The sequence below is a fragment of the Babesia bigemina genome, scaffold Bbigscaff_74254 (genome assembly GCF_000981445.1).
Source record: "Babesia bigemina genome assembly Bbig001, scaffold Bbigscaff_74254".
In the NCBI taxonomy this organism is placed as follows: domain Eukaryota; phylum Apicomplexa; class Aconoidasida; order Piroplasmida; family Babesiidae; genus Babesia; species Babesia bigemina.
The window spans coordinates 573-14,128 of record NW_012237320.1 but is presented as its reverse complement, the minus strand read 5'-3'; the positions used below and the strand labels follow the sequence as shown (position 1 = coordinate 14,128).

At 45.8% G+C, this 13,556-nt stretch overlaps 2 protein-coding genes across 2 annotated transcripts; both read left to right on the top strand.

Annotated features, from left to right (window-relative positions):
* Positions 1-245: 245 nt before the first annotated feature.
* Positions 246-5,072, top strand: BBBOND_0005410 (hypothetical protein, conserved; the record flags this gene model as incomplete). Its single annotated transcript, XM_012915368.1, has 1 exon — positions 246-5,072. One exon carries the CDS (start codon positions 246-248, stop codon positions 5,070-5,072), a length of 4,827 nt encoding a protein of 1,608 aa, XP_012770822.1.
* Positions 5,073-6,888: 1,816 nt separating this feature from the next.
* BBBOND_0005400 (hypothetical protein, conserved) lies at positions 6,889-12,216 on the top strand (the record flags this gene model as incomplete). The annotated part of the gene is made up of 1 exon (XM_012915367.1): positions 6,889-12,216. One exon carries the CDS (start codon positions 6,889-6,891, stop codon positions 12,214-12,216), a length of 5,328 nt encoding a protein of 1,775 aa, XP_012770821.1.
* Positions 12,217-13,556: the final 1,340 nt, after the last annotated feature.

The window sequence follows — 13,556 nt, the reverse complement described above, 5'->3', positions numbered from 1 at the left end:
GTAGTATGGTACGCACTTCTATTTGGCTGTGATGGCATGGCATTTTAGAGCGTGAGAATCAACTTAATGAACTTAAAAATAAGCTTAGCATATTTACTGAGTCACTTGGTAAAAATGGTAATGAAAATATTCTTAATAACCTTTGCACTGGCCTCGAGACTTTCCTCGGCTTCAACTCTGCCTCCAAAGGCTACGACGGCCATGGCATTGTGTACTCTGACCTGGATAGGCTGTGTGACGCAGTGATGGGATTTTTGAGTGGTGTGCTTGGTGCGGTGAAAGGTGATGAAGCAGTTAAAACGTACATAAATGCAGATGAAACAAACATAATTATACGCAATTTAAAAAATTCCATTGGTAAAGGCTCCGCTGCACTGTCTGCCCAGATCGGTGAGGTAAGCAAATGGCTTCAGAGGTATGAGCTTGCTGTAGGTAGCAAGACTGGCGCTGTCATCACAAAATTAGGTGAGTTAATTGATAAGTTTAAATCTGGTGCAGGTGAATACTACAAGGAAGTTGCAAGCCGATCAGGTGACGACCTCAAGAAGCAGCTGGCGGAGTGGACCAGGGTGGTCGGACATGTTACCGAGGAACTAAAACAAATTGAAACGAATCATGTTAATGAATTAGATAATACATTGAAACGTGATATAATGCATGAACTTACCGTTGCGAAAGCGTCCGTTCATATGTTAGGGGAATCGGCGGCGAACAGTTTCTTGAAAGGGCAGGCCAAACAGGTGGATGAGACCCTAGAAACGGAGAAAAACAAATTAGACAATCAAATTACAAAGGAGAGTAAAAGGGTGCAAGAAACCTTAATGGATGAATTCAGAAAAATCCGTGATGTGGTGACGTCTTTGAATGAGAAAAAGAGAGAACATTTTGAACGTGCTCATAGGCATTTGTTAGAGGTTTCCAAGTTCATGGATGAACAGTTTGACAGTGAATATATGACTAAAATTTTGGGTAAATTCACGGACATAAAATGGGAGGTCGGCAACATCTACGACACGTTAAAGAAAAAGAAAGGGGAGCTTGAACATATGGTGAAATATGCAAGAACAAAATTCGAAGAGCTCAGAAAGCATTCTGTTAAAGTAGTCTCTGGAGGCAGTAATGGAAGCGTTGAACATTTCTTTGAGCAGCTCAAAGAAGCGATAACGAGTTTTGTCAACAAGTTGACTGCAGAAGAGAAAAAATCGGATGACGCTTCACTTCAAGCAATTGTGGACGGTGTTAAAGCGTACGCTCGGGGATTCGGAACTGGTACGCTTGAAACGACGGTGCAGGAGTGGGTTAAAGAGATTGTGCAGACGGATGAAAATGTTGTGAGCAGTAACGTCAGCACGTATGTCAGCCGTAACAGAAGCAGTGGTACGCTGAGCACCATAGCAGGTTGGGATCGTCAAGAGCAGGCAGTTAAGGATGCCATTATTGCACAACTTCCACACTTCATTAAGATCGATATTGAAAACGCTGTACAACAAAGTTTACAAAGTGCTGATGTAAGTACTATACATGCGAAGTTCAACCAGCTTGCTGAAAAGATTCTACAAGAGATCAGCAACGATGGTAATCCGTCAATTGGCGTGGCAGTGGGCAAGATTGGAGGACATTTGGGTATGACACCCAGTAATGTCCTAGCGCCCCTATCCGACGATAAAAATCTGAAATCCGCGGTTAGAGCTATATACAAATCAATAGCAAACAAGTTCAAGCAGATGGCCAAAGAGATCGGGAGATTTGTCCAGACGTCCAAGATTCACCCAAACCTACAGAAGGCCATCGCCGAAGTTAAAGTTATAGCCAACCACTTTAAACCAGATGGATTAGCAGATAGTTATGGCACAATGATAGATATGGCGTTGCAAAAGGTGAAGCCTAGTATTAAAGAGCTTGATGAGGTGTTAGACAAACGTGGCACAATTGGTTCAATTAAAGGTATTATCAATGAAATTGACGAAGATCTCAGTAAGATTTATAAGCTTAAGCAAGAACAAACTGATATAGACCTAGACAACGATGGTGAGATCAATAAAATAAGAGATGCGGCAACAATAAAGGCGCAGGAATTGAAAGGAAAGATTCGAATACATATATACGACATTCGTGAAGCCGTCAATACGGCAGATGGCGAATTGGAGCACGCCATTCGAGCAGTTCGCAAAACCGTAAATTACGCGTCTGATAACTGCAAAATTGCAGTCTCCCACCTCCAATCCCAGCTAATATCCGACGTCCAAACCGCATTTGCCAATGTTACTATGCAGGTGCGACAGCTGTTTGCGGAGGAACACAAATCAGACCTAAAGGCGCTTAGAACTTTAGTGGGACGGCAGTTGAAAACCATTAGAATGATTATTGAAAAGGATTTACAGACCGGTTTAAAAGGCCTCTTCAAATCCATGCTAAAAGATGATGGTAAAAACGTTACTACACTTCAAAGCAAACACGGTATCACCGCGCTGGCCACCAAGGCATGTACGCTGCTGACCAAACTGGTAACCTACGTGGAAAGTGATTTAAGGAAAGTTGATCCCAAATTCACTCAACTTAGTAAATTCGGTAAATCCATCGAACTATTTACATATGATTTAATTGAACACGCCCACTTCAGCCACCCCGTCTCCCTCCGCCTCTCCACCCTCGCCTCTCTTTCCTCCGCCCTCGACCCCCAAGCGCTGCCGGACGCAGGACGGCCCGTGCTCAGGGCGCTGAAGGATGGGATGCTGGGATTCGTGGGAGAGTTGGAGAAGGGGTATGTGAGTAGGTATGATGGAGGTGAAAGTATTAAAGAGTGGGTTAAAAGAGACGGTGAAAAAGATGTTTTGACGCCTGAAGGAAAAAATGGCGCTAAGGTGTTTTTGACGCTGCTCAACACCCTATGCGAAGATTTGCCGTACCTGGAAAACAAGTGTAAGGAGAACTCAAAATATTCGTGGAAGCATAAAACAATTAGTGAAAAGCATGATAACAAAGAAAACGCACTTGGGTGCTACCTCAAGCGGTGTGGTTACGCAGTCGCCAAGGATGAGCACTCGAAGGATGGTGAGTTGAACTTTCCCTATAGGAATTACATGGGTGGTCATATTTATCAGAAGTTGAATGAGCTTAAATTCGTCAGCGGTAACAGCATCTTTCAACACCTTCTACACTGTGATTCAAACGTGAATGAAAGGAGCGAAAAGATAAAAACTAACGACTTTACTATCTTTGAACTACTCAAATGCCTGCTACACCACGTTGATGAATATAATGAAGTCTGTCACTACGCTACAACATTCTCGAGGAAGCAGCCGTGTACTGTGTACGAAATGCTTGCGTGGTGCTCCGGTCTAACGTATAATCCAGTGTACCATGGATTACAGCTTAACGGATTCACCAGCTTTTTGGACAAGCCTAAGAGCAAGGGGACAATTACCAATAAGCATGAAGATGAAGAGGAGGAAGGTCCAACTGTTGAAGACTCTACCGCGCTAGGTTTGGATGCCTACCCAAGTGACATAACGTTCAACAGCGTATCTCATGCCGTCGCACATATCACGTCCAAGTGCCATGACATTTTGACAACCATCGTAGGCACAGGTGACGCAGAGACAGTCTACGCCTGTGACTACTCCAATAACTACCTGGCGTTATCCTACCCAGCCGATCCAGCACAGTGCTTTGAAACGTTGATTGACATTCTTCGTCGAATGTTACCGCAGCTCAGATTCTTGTTGACTAAATGTAGCACTAAGACCGAGCATAACGGTTGGCGCAACTGTGAGTACGGCAAGCTTGTGCCGACGAGCAAATCGCATTGCAACGAGCAACCAAGCGATAAAGTAACGAGCAAAGCAACGTGCCAACCAACGTGCCAGGCAAACACCAAAGTAAATTGCCAACCAACCTCTCCACTAATGAGCTATTTGAATGATTGCCTTCCGGGTCATCTCCCCCACCATGTTACTTCAATAGGCTGCAAATCCGTATGCAGCAATTGTCCAAGGAACAAGCCCGGGCAACCATGCTTAACGCCTCTTGGCTTCCGTGGTTTCTCCTGTAGCACCCGTACCGGCAAAAAGCTATATGAGATACTTGTCACATTTTTAGGTGATGTCGAGTTGTCACGCCTAATGTGTCTGCTTCCGAAACCACCGGCAACCTTGCCGGAACATTTCGGCTTTGCATTATCGTTGGTGAACGGATGGAACAATCCTTCCAAGTATAAAACGAATACTCTGAAAAATGACGTCGAGTCCTCCATCAGCAGCGTGTCCATGCAATTATACCTAAATCCTGACAACTTCAGCAAAACAATTTGTAACGCATATAGTAGTAGACATACCAATACGATGGATAAAAATCATCTGCCTGCATACGCTGATTTGTCAAGCCTGGCTATACCGACAGTATGCACAGCTGCCGATGTCAAGTGCGCTCCATATCTTTTTTCCCTCAGCTGTGATTTGTACTACCACCTCGCGAAGAAACATTCTGGGCTTTACCTGTCATGGGCCATCTACCTCCCGTGGACATTCTGGGACCTACTCAACAACCTCTACAACTCCTTCTGCTCCATCAACTGCCAAGACTGGGGATGCCGTGGATGTCTACGTGACGATAAGTGTAAGAAGGGGGAGCATGGTGTTATCGAAGATGAAAAGAAACCAAATCCTACTTGTCCATGCCCTTCCATCGTTGACTGCAAAGGTGTCGCACCAACGCTCTACCAGTATGGTTTCGTCTTTGGTGAGGCGTCGACGTTGAATGACAAGGCATCGCCGAAGAAGTGCTCCGATTTCTGTAGTCAATTGAAGAATGTTCTCAATTCGCAGTACTTCAAGAAATTGTTTGAGGAGTGCGACAACTTCCTCTGGAGAATCCGTGAACCATTCTCCTACCTTGTCCTTTCCCTCTGGCTCCTCTCTTTCCTCTACCTCATCCACATCATGGTCATCCGCCTCGACCTGCTCCACATCAAATCGCATCTACATAGTCCCTCATCACATCGTATCGCCGCGCAATCACTACTTGCTGCTGCACGTGTTAACAAGCTTAACAGAGTGTTTTATCTGCAACCATAATCGTACTCACGTGTTTACTATCTTCACTCACCTAGCATCACCTACTCACCTATACAACTAATTGTTGTCTAATGTTTTGAATTACTAATTAATCGTTGTGTGTGATTGTGTAATTGTTAACTAAAGTGGTGATCAACCACCTCACCTAGCACCTTACCAATGCCATGACCAACGTGGTGACCAATGTGCTGACCAATGCCATGACCAGAGTGGTGACCAATGCCATGACCAAAGTGGTGACCAAAGTGATGACCAATGTGCTGACCAATGCCATGACCAACGTGGTGACCAACGTGTTGACCAAGTTAGTGGTCACGGCAGCGATGACAGTGGTGACCAGAGTGGTGATTATTATCCACTCTTCATCGCTCCTCTACCCACTCTACATCGCCCCTTAACCCACTCCACATCGCTCCTCTACCCACTCTACATCGCCCCTTAACCCACTCCACATCGCCCCTTTACCCACTCCACATCGCTCCCTAACCCACTCCACATCTCTCCTTACCCACTCTACATCGCCCCTTTATCCACTCTACATCGCTCCCTAACCCACTCCACATCTCTCCTTATCCACTCTACATCGCCCCTTAATCCACTCTACATCGCTCCCTAACCCACTCTACATCGCCCCTTTACCCACTCTACATCGCTCCCTAACCCACTCCACATCGCCCCTTTATCCACTCTACATCGCCCCTTTACCCACTCCACATCGCCCCTTTACCCACTCTACATCGCCTTTCTACCCACTCTACATCGCCCCTTTACCCACTCTACATCGCTCCCTAACCCACTCTACATCGCCCCTTTACTCACTCTACATCCCTCCTTTATCCACTCTACATCGCTCCCTAACCCACTCTTCATCGCCCCTTAACCCACCCTACATCGCCCCTTAAGCCACCTTACATCGCTCCTTTATCCACTCTACATCGCTCCTTAAGCCACCTTACATCGCTCCTTTATCCACTCTACATCACCCCTTTACCCACTCTACATCGCTCCCTAATCCACTCTACATCACCCCTTTATCCACTCCACATCGCTCCTTTATCCACTCTACATCGCTCCCTTATCCACTCTACATCGCTCCCTAACCCACTCTACATCGCCCCTTTATCCACTCTACATCGCCCCTTTGTCCACTCTACATCGCCCCTTAACCCACTCTACATCGCTCCTTAATCCACTCCACATCGCTCCTTTATCCACTCTACATCGCCCCTTAACCCACTCTACATCGCTCCTTCATTCACTCTACATCGCTCCCTAATCCACTCTACATCGCCCCTTAACCCACTCTACATCGCCCCTTTGTCCACTCTACATCGCCCCTTAACCCACTCTACATCGCTCCTTAATCCACTCCACATCGCTCCTTTATCCACTCTACATCGCTCCCTAACCCACTCTACATCGCTCCCTAACCCACTCTACATCGCTCTTTTATCCACTCTACATCGCCCCTTAAACCACTCCACATCGCTCCCTAACCCACTCTACATCCCTTTAATTACCTCGCCATAATACCGCTGTGACCTCTTTAGACCACAATAATAACTTGTGCCTTGTCACCCTTCCCTTCCCCTCTTCCACCTCTTGCCACTGCCCTGACCATGTGCCGCCTAGTGAGCTTGACAAGAAATTTGACAAAATTTAAAACCTTAAAAATACCTCAAATAACAACCCTACTATCATCCTTAATAACCTTTGTGACGGCCTCGAAACCTTCCTCGGCTTCAATCCATCTTCCAAAGGCTACACTGGCCAGGGGATTGTGTACTCGGACCTGGACAGGCTGTGTGACGGGGTGATGGGATTTTTGAGTGGTGTGCTTGAGGCGGTGAAAAACACTCAGACATACAATGTCGGTAAAAATACATTACAAAACTTGGTAAGTAATGAAATTAACAATCATCTTTGCTCAGGGCACGAGGGCTTTAAAAGGCTTTTCGAAAAGTTGCCCAAGGAAATCGAGAAGTATAACAGGGACGTGAAAAAACAGAATGATGATATCACAGCCAAGATAAACAATTTAGAGATGCAGTTAAATACCATGAATGATAAGGTAAGTAAAGTTTTAGAAAATGATGCTGTTTCAGGTACAACCAAGAAATCCGTGCAGGCTGTGACGTACAGTGAGGAGCACGTGGAATACGCTGTGATAAATATTAGGCAGTATCTTCGTGACTGTCAATATAATGCCGATAGATTCAACGAAGCATTCGACCTAGAACAAAGATTAGACATGCAAACTGCTGTTAATGATCTTAACTCTAAGTTACGTAATGATGTACTTGTAGCCACGAAGGCAGTCAAACATGAAACACAGCGACTTGAGCAGTTGGCGCAGAAGGAGTGGGATGACTATAAATACATGAAGAGAACGGTGAGAGCAACGATGGAGAGTCTGAAATTATCAGTTAACGGTGAGGTAAAATACCAGGTAGATGAACTAGTTAAGAAATTGAAAGAGAAGGTTACGGAAATGAAAAATAACCTTGAACCAATTAGAGACAATCTCGGGGAATACATCGGACATTTGACTGCGTGGAAGTCAGCAGGCGACACAGCCGTTACGAAGGCGAAGTCGCAGTGTGATGAGATTGTTTCGAAGTTGAACGGGAGGGATTATCAACAAAATTCCGGGGATAAAGGAGCGGTGAAAAAAGCGGCAAAAGCATTGCAAGAGAAGGCGGAAGAGCTTAGGACCAAAGCGTACGATGCTAAGCAGCAGGTTGAGCAGAAAGTACAAGAAGCCTTGAAAGCTGTGCACCAAATGAATGATGACCTGAAGCAGGATTTGTCGAAGGTGAGGGAGGCGATTACCGGTGAGGTTGATAAAGTTAAGCAAGCAATTGGGAAGCTGTATGCAGGTATTACGACTGGAGAATCAGGAGAAGGAAATGAAAATCAAGAAATTAAAAACATAGTCGAATATTTCAGAACAAAACTTAAAGAAATTACGGGAAGTGTGGGTGGAAGAGAGAACCCTAAAACAGGTCTCATGGGAATTATCTTCCAAGTAAGAGAATATGCAAAAACGTTTCAGAATAGATTTAAAGCATCCATTCAGAGCATGGTTCAACAGTTGGTGGAATGTGAGGGTATACAGGAGAGACTCATAAAATCAGTTAAAGCAAAACTTGGCAGAGGTAACATGATAAGAGTTGATGAAGAAGTGAAACGCATAATCCAGCAGCGGATTATAAGTCCAATCGAAGCCATTAATGCTTCTTCATCAAACCTGGGAACGAAACCAAATGTTGAAGCAAATTTGTCTGATATTAAAGAATATTTATGCAATTACGGCAAGCAGATTGATGAGCATTTACAAAGAGCGAACGCATTTTTACAATCCTACGCCAAACAGTTTGAACACAGCCAAAATAGACCGGAGATTACAGGCGACTATTTTATTAGTAGGGTCGTCAAAACCATTCTTACCGCGCTACAGAAAGCGGTTAAGGGTGCGGAGAATGAATTCGATCAATTCATAATAGACTCCAAGATTGCTCAGTTGAGTATAGCTACAAGTGCAGCCGAGACGCTGGAAGACAACGTAAAAAAAGCTCTTGGCATTGGCTCCGGTAATAATACAGTTGCCGTCGACGTCGATAAATCTATAAATAATGTCAACGCTGTGGCTAGGCAGCAGTTGCCGGGTAATAGTGTTTCATCGGTTGACTTAAGTCAGGCCACATCTAGTTTTACGCGTTACACAAAGCACGTTGATCAGAGTAAACTGACTGCTCTTCAGACCACTAACCTTAATGCCATTCTTGACGCAAACAAACTCCCACACGCCATCAAAGGGATTAACGATCAGGTGGTTGCTGAGACGTTGAAAGATGTCGTAGAAGAAAAGAACGGAGGTGATACACAAATCCACAACAAAACCTTCTCCACTCTGCGCACCGCCGTCGACTCCAGCCTGGACAAATTCACCGAAGCCGTTGAAAAGCTTGTTAAAAAGGACAGCGTCAATACTACAGTGAATGCCTACCTGTTGGATTTGGAGAAGATGCTTAAGGAAAGTGATCCTGTCAAGGTTTCGGCTGATGGAATGACTGCCCACTCCTCCGTCAAAGGCCTCGAGAAAATAATAGGAAATTTCACCACTCTTAAGAACAACCTGGAGAGCGGTCCCATTGCATTGGCCGACTATTTCATCGAATCCTACGCTGACGCAGAAAAAGATCAAACCATACGAAACCTCATAGATTATGTCTACTCCCAAGTCAACATCGCTAAAGATCTCCTCACCACCGCCGCCCGCCGCAACTACGTCACCTCCGTCAAGCAGCTCCTCACCGCGTTCGCGGACAAGGTCAGCCAGGAGTTGGCGCCGTTGCCGGCGGAGATTGAGAGGGATCTGCGGATCGGGTTCAAGGGGTTGATGAAGACGTTGGAGGATGGTAGTACGGATAAAAACGTGAATGGAAAGGCTAATATGAATTTGCTTAAGGATGTTTTACCTTCGCCACCGCAGTCAGCTGAGACTCCTGAACAGAAGAAACAAGCATTCGAAAACTTGTCTAAAAAATTCAAAGAGTTTGCTGAACCACTCTTTATGTACCTTACTAAAGAAGCACAAAGAGTTCATAGCGAGAATAACGCTAAGAAAAACCCTCGGGGCACAGACTTGCAACATTATTCCCAAGCCATCACCAAAATTCATGACGCTTTTAACAGCTTGCTGGATGACCTCCACAAGAAGCACAGGTACGACCATAAAGTTCATAATTTGCTAGACAATCTTTCCGATGCCGTTGGCGTCCTCGTCCCGAAAGGCTTCGCTATGCCGAACAGTCCGGTGATTGATGGACTAACATCAGGGGTTAACCGTTTTGTCAGTGAGCTGGAGAAGGTGTACATCTCCGCGTATGACGGTCAGAAATGCGAATTAATACGAAACTTCAAAACTGTCGTTGAGTACAATAATGTGTACAACACATATGATGTAACTGACGAAGGCAGGTACTGTGCAAAGGTATGTCTGAGCATAATTCCAATGGTATCTGTTTCATTAAATGATCTTAAGGAGCAACTTGAAAACGAAAATGGTGCGAAAAAGGCCTGCAAAATGTATAAATCAAAGGGCTCTCATCATAGTTTACGTAAGTTATTCTTCGTCGACAATGGTTACGACGTTGTTCTTCCCGTTGATGCGGAACATGGTGAACTGAATCATAGAGAAGAGTGTGACGGTGAGCGTATTCTGGGTCATCTGACCGGCGGTGAACATAAATTGCTTTATATTAGTGATGAGTCACGTAAAGCATCCCAGTTAATGAACGACGATTCCGATGATATGGTAATCCAGGTCGTCGAAGAAAAGTGCGTGTTATTCGATCTGTCTGCATATCTTACGAGATATATCGAGATATGCCATTTCACTCTCATTGACAAACCAAGAACGCCGTGTAATGTCTACGAAATGCTGGTGTGGCTGACTGGGCTCCCGCATAATCGTATCTATGACAAGCTTGAAGATGCCATCAAAACGTATTGCATAAAGCCAAGCAACAAAAAGGAGAAGGATTACTCCGAGATAAATCCCGAAGACTTACAACTAGAGACAACTTCACCAATAACAGCGAAGAATTTGTTCGACATTGTTATGCAGGTATGTGAGTATTCACATGACCTGCTGACCACCATTGTCGGCTTCGGCGACAAGTATACCACATATGGCTGTGACCTTGCCAACAATTTCCTCAGATTCTCCTACCCGTCTACAGGTGATGATTGCTTGCATACCGTACTTGATATTCTACGTAGAGTATTGCCCACTTTACAATTCTTGAGGTATCAATGCAAGCTAAAAGCTGAGCATCACGGTTGGTACGACTGCAAGTACGGCAAGGACGTACGAACATCCAAGTGGCCCTGTAACGAACACTCAAGCAGTAAAGCAACGTTCCAACCAAATGGTCAAGCAAAGTGCGAACCAAATTGCCAACCAACTTCCCCCCTAATGAGCTACCTAAATGACTGCTTGCCTGGTCATTTGCCACATGAACTAGAGTCATTAGGATGTAAATCAGTATGTAAAACATGCCCAAAAAGCACGCCTGGGATGCCTTGTTTAACCCCCCTTGGCTTCAAGGCATTTTCATGTAACACACGCCGTGGTAAGGATATATGTCGCATGATCAATAAATTCCTCACTATCGACAACCTATCGACAGTATTCTGTCTTGCGCCGAAACCGCCATCCAGCCTACCAGAGCACTTTGGTTTCGCTTTGTCACTAGTGAACGAATGGCACAAATCTCGTAGAACTGGTGTTAGAAACGCCTTACAAGATGCTATTGAGAATGAAATAATCACTACATCCATTGGCTTGTGTACGGAACCCAGCAGCTATACCACAGCGTTAAGTAACGCGTATGGCAGCCGTGAAAGCACCCATACCCGGGCGATTCATCCAATATGGACGAAGGCCGACTTATTGAGTCTGTCTAAAAAAGAATCGTGTATGTATGCAAGTAGCGATAATATTCATTGTGCTCCTTATCTATCCACCCTATGCCACGATTTATATTACTACCTCGCCGCCAGACATGCTAACGTATATCTATCTTGGGCATTGTATTTGCCGTGGAAATTACAAGTATACCTAAAAAATTTGCTGGTTGCATTCGAGAACATATCATGCCAAGATTGGGGATGTCGTAGATGCGCTAACAGTAAGACTTGTGGTAAGGGTAAACACGGTCCGGATCACAGTTGTCAGTGCAAAAGCCTCATCGAATGCCGTGGCGTAGGCAGCACTTTATACAGCTTCGGATTCATGTTCGGCAATCCCGAAAAGCTATCAGCTAAAGACAGCAAACGATATTGCCACAATTTCTACAAACAGTTACTCAACGTTGTAAGTTCAACATACTTCACAGAACTTTTCAACGAGTGCGACAACTTTTTGTATTGCATCCGCGCCCCCTTCATCTGGCTCAACGTCGCCCTCTGGCTCCTCTCTCTCCTCTACCTCCTCCACATCATGGTCATCCGCCTCGACCTCCTCCACATCAAATCGCATCTACATAGTCCCTCGAGTCATCGTATAGCAGCTCAATCACTACTCGCCGCTGCACGTGTTAGCAAGCTTAACAGGGTGTTTTACCTGCAACCATAATCGTACTCACGTGTTTACTGTCTACACTCACCTAGCATCACCTACTCACCTAACTTATGAATTGTGCTTTAATCTGTTGAATCACTCATTAATCGCTGTATGTGATTTTCTAGTAGTTAACTAATGTGCTGACCAACGTGCTGACCAAAGTGCTGACCAACGTGGTGACCAAAAAGCTGACCAATGCCACGACCAAAGTGCTGACCAATGTGCTGACCAATGCCATGACCAATGTGGTGACCAATGCCATGACCAAGGTGCTGACCAAAGTGGTGACCAAAAAGCTGACCAAGTTGATGGCCACGGCAGCGATGACAAGGTTACAGCAGCGATGGCATGGTCACGGCAGCGATGACATGGTCACGGCAGCGATGACATGGTCACGGCAGCGATGGCATGGTCACGGCAGCGATGACATGGTCACGGCAGCGATGACATGGTCACGGCAGCGATGTCATGGTTACGGCAACGATGAGATGGACACGGCAGCGATGACATGGTCACGGCAGCGATGACATTGTTATGGTCACGGCAGCGAGGACATGGTCACTGCAGCGAGGACATGGTCACTGCAGCGATGACATGGTTACGGCAGCGATGACATGGTCACGGCAGCGATGACATGGTTACGGCAACGATGACATGGTAACGGCAGCGATGACATGGTCACGGCAGCGATGACATGGTCACGGCAGCGATGACATGGTCACGGCAGCGATGACATGGTCACGGCAGCGATGACATGGTCACGGCAGCGGTGACATGGTGACGGCAGCAATGACATGGTTACGGCAGCGATGACTGGTCACAAGTGGTGATTATTATCCACTCTACATCGCCCCTTAACCCACTCTACATCGCCCCTTAACCCACTCTACATCGCTCCTTTACCCACTCTACATCGCCCCTTTATCCACCTTACATCGCCCCTTATCCACCCTACATCGCCCCTTAATTCACTCTGCATCGCCCCTTTATCCACGCTACATCGCTCCCTAACCCACTCCACATCGCTCCTTAACCCACTCTACATCGCCCCTTTATCCACCCTGCATCGCCCCTTAATCCACTCTACATCGCTTTTTTATCCACTCTACATCGCTCCCTAACCCACTCTACATCGCTCCCTAACCCACTCTTCATCGCCCCTTTATCCACTCTACATCGCCCCTTAACCCACTCTACATCGCTCCTTTATCCACTCTACATCGCTCCTTAACCCACCTTACATCGCTCCCTAACCCACTCTACCTCGCTCCTTATCCACTCCACATCGCCCCTTTATCCACTCTACGTCGCTCCTTTACCCACTCTACATCGCCCCTTTATCCACTCCACAT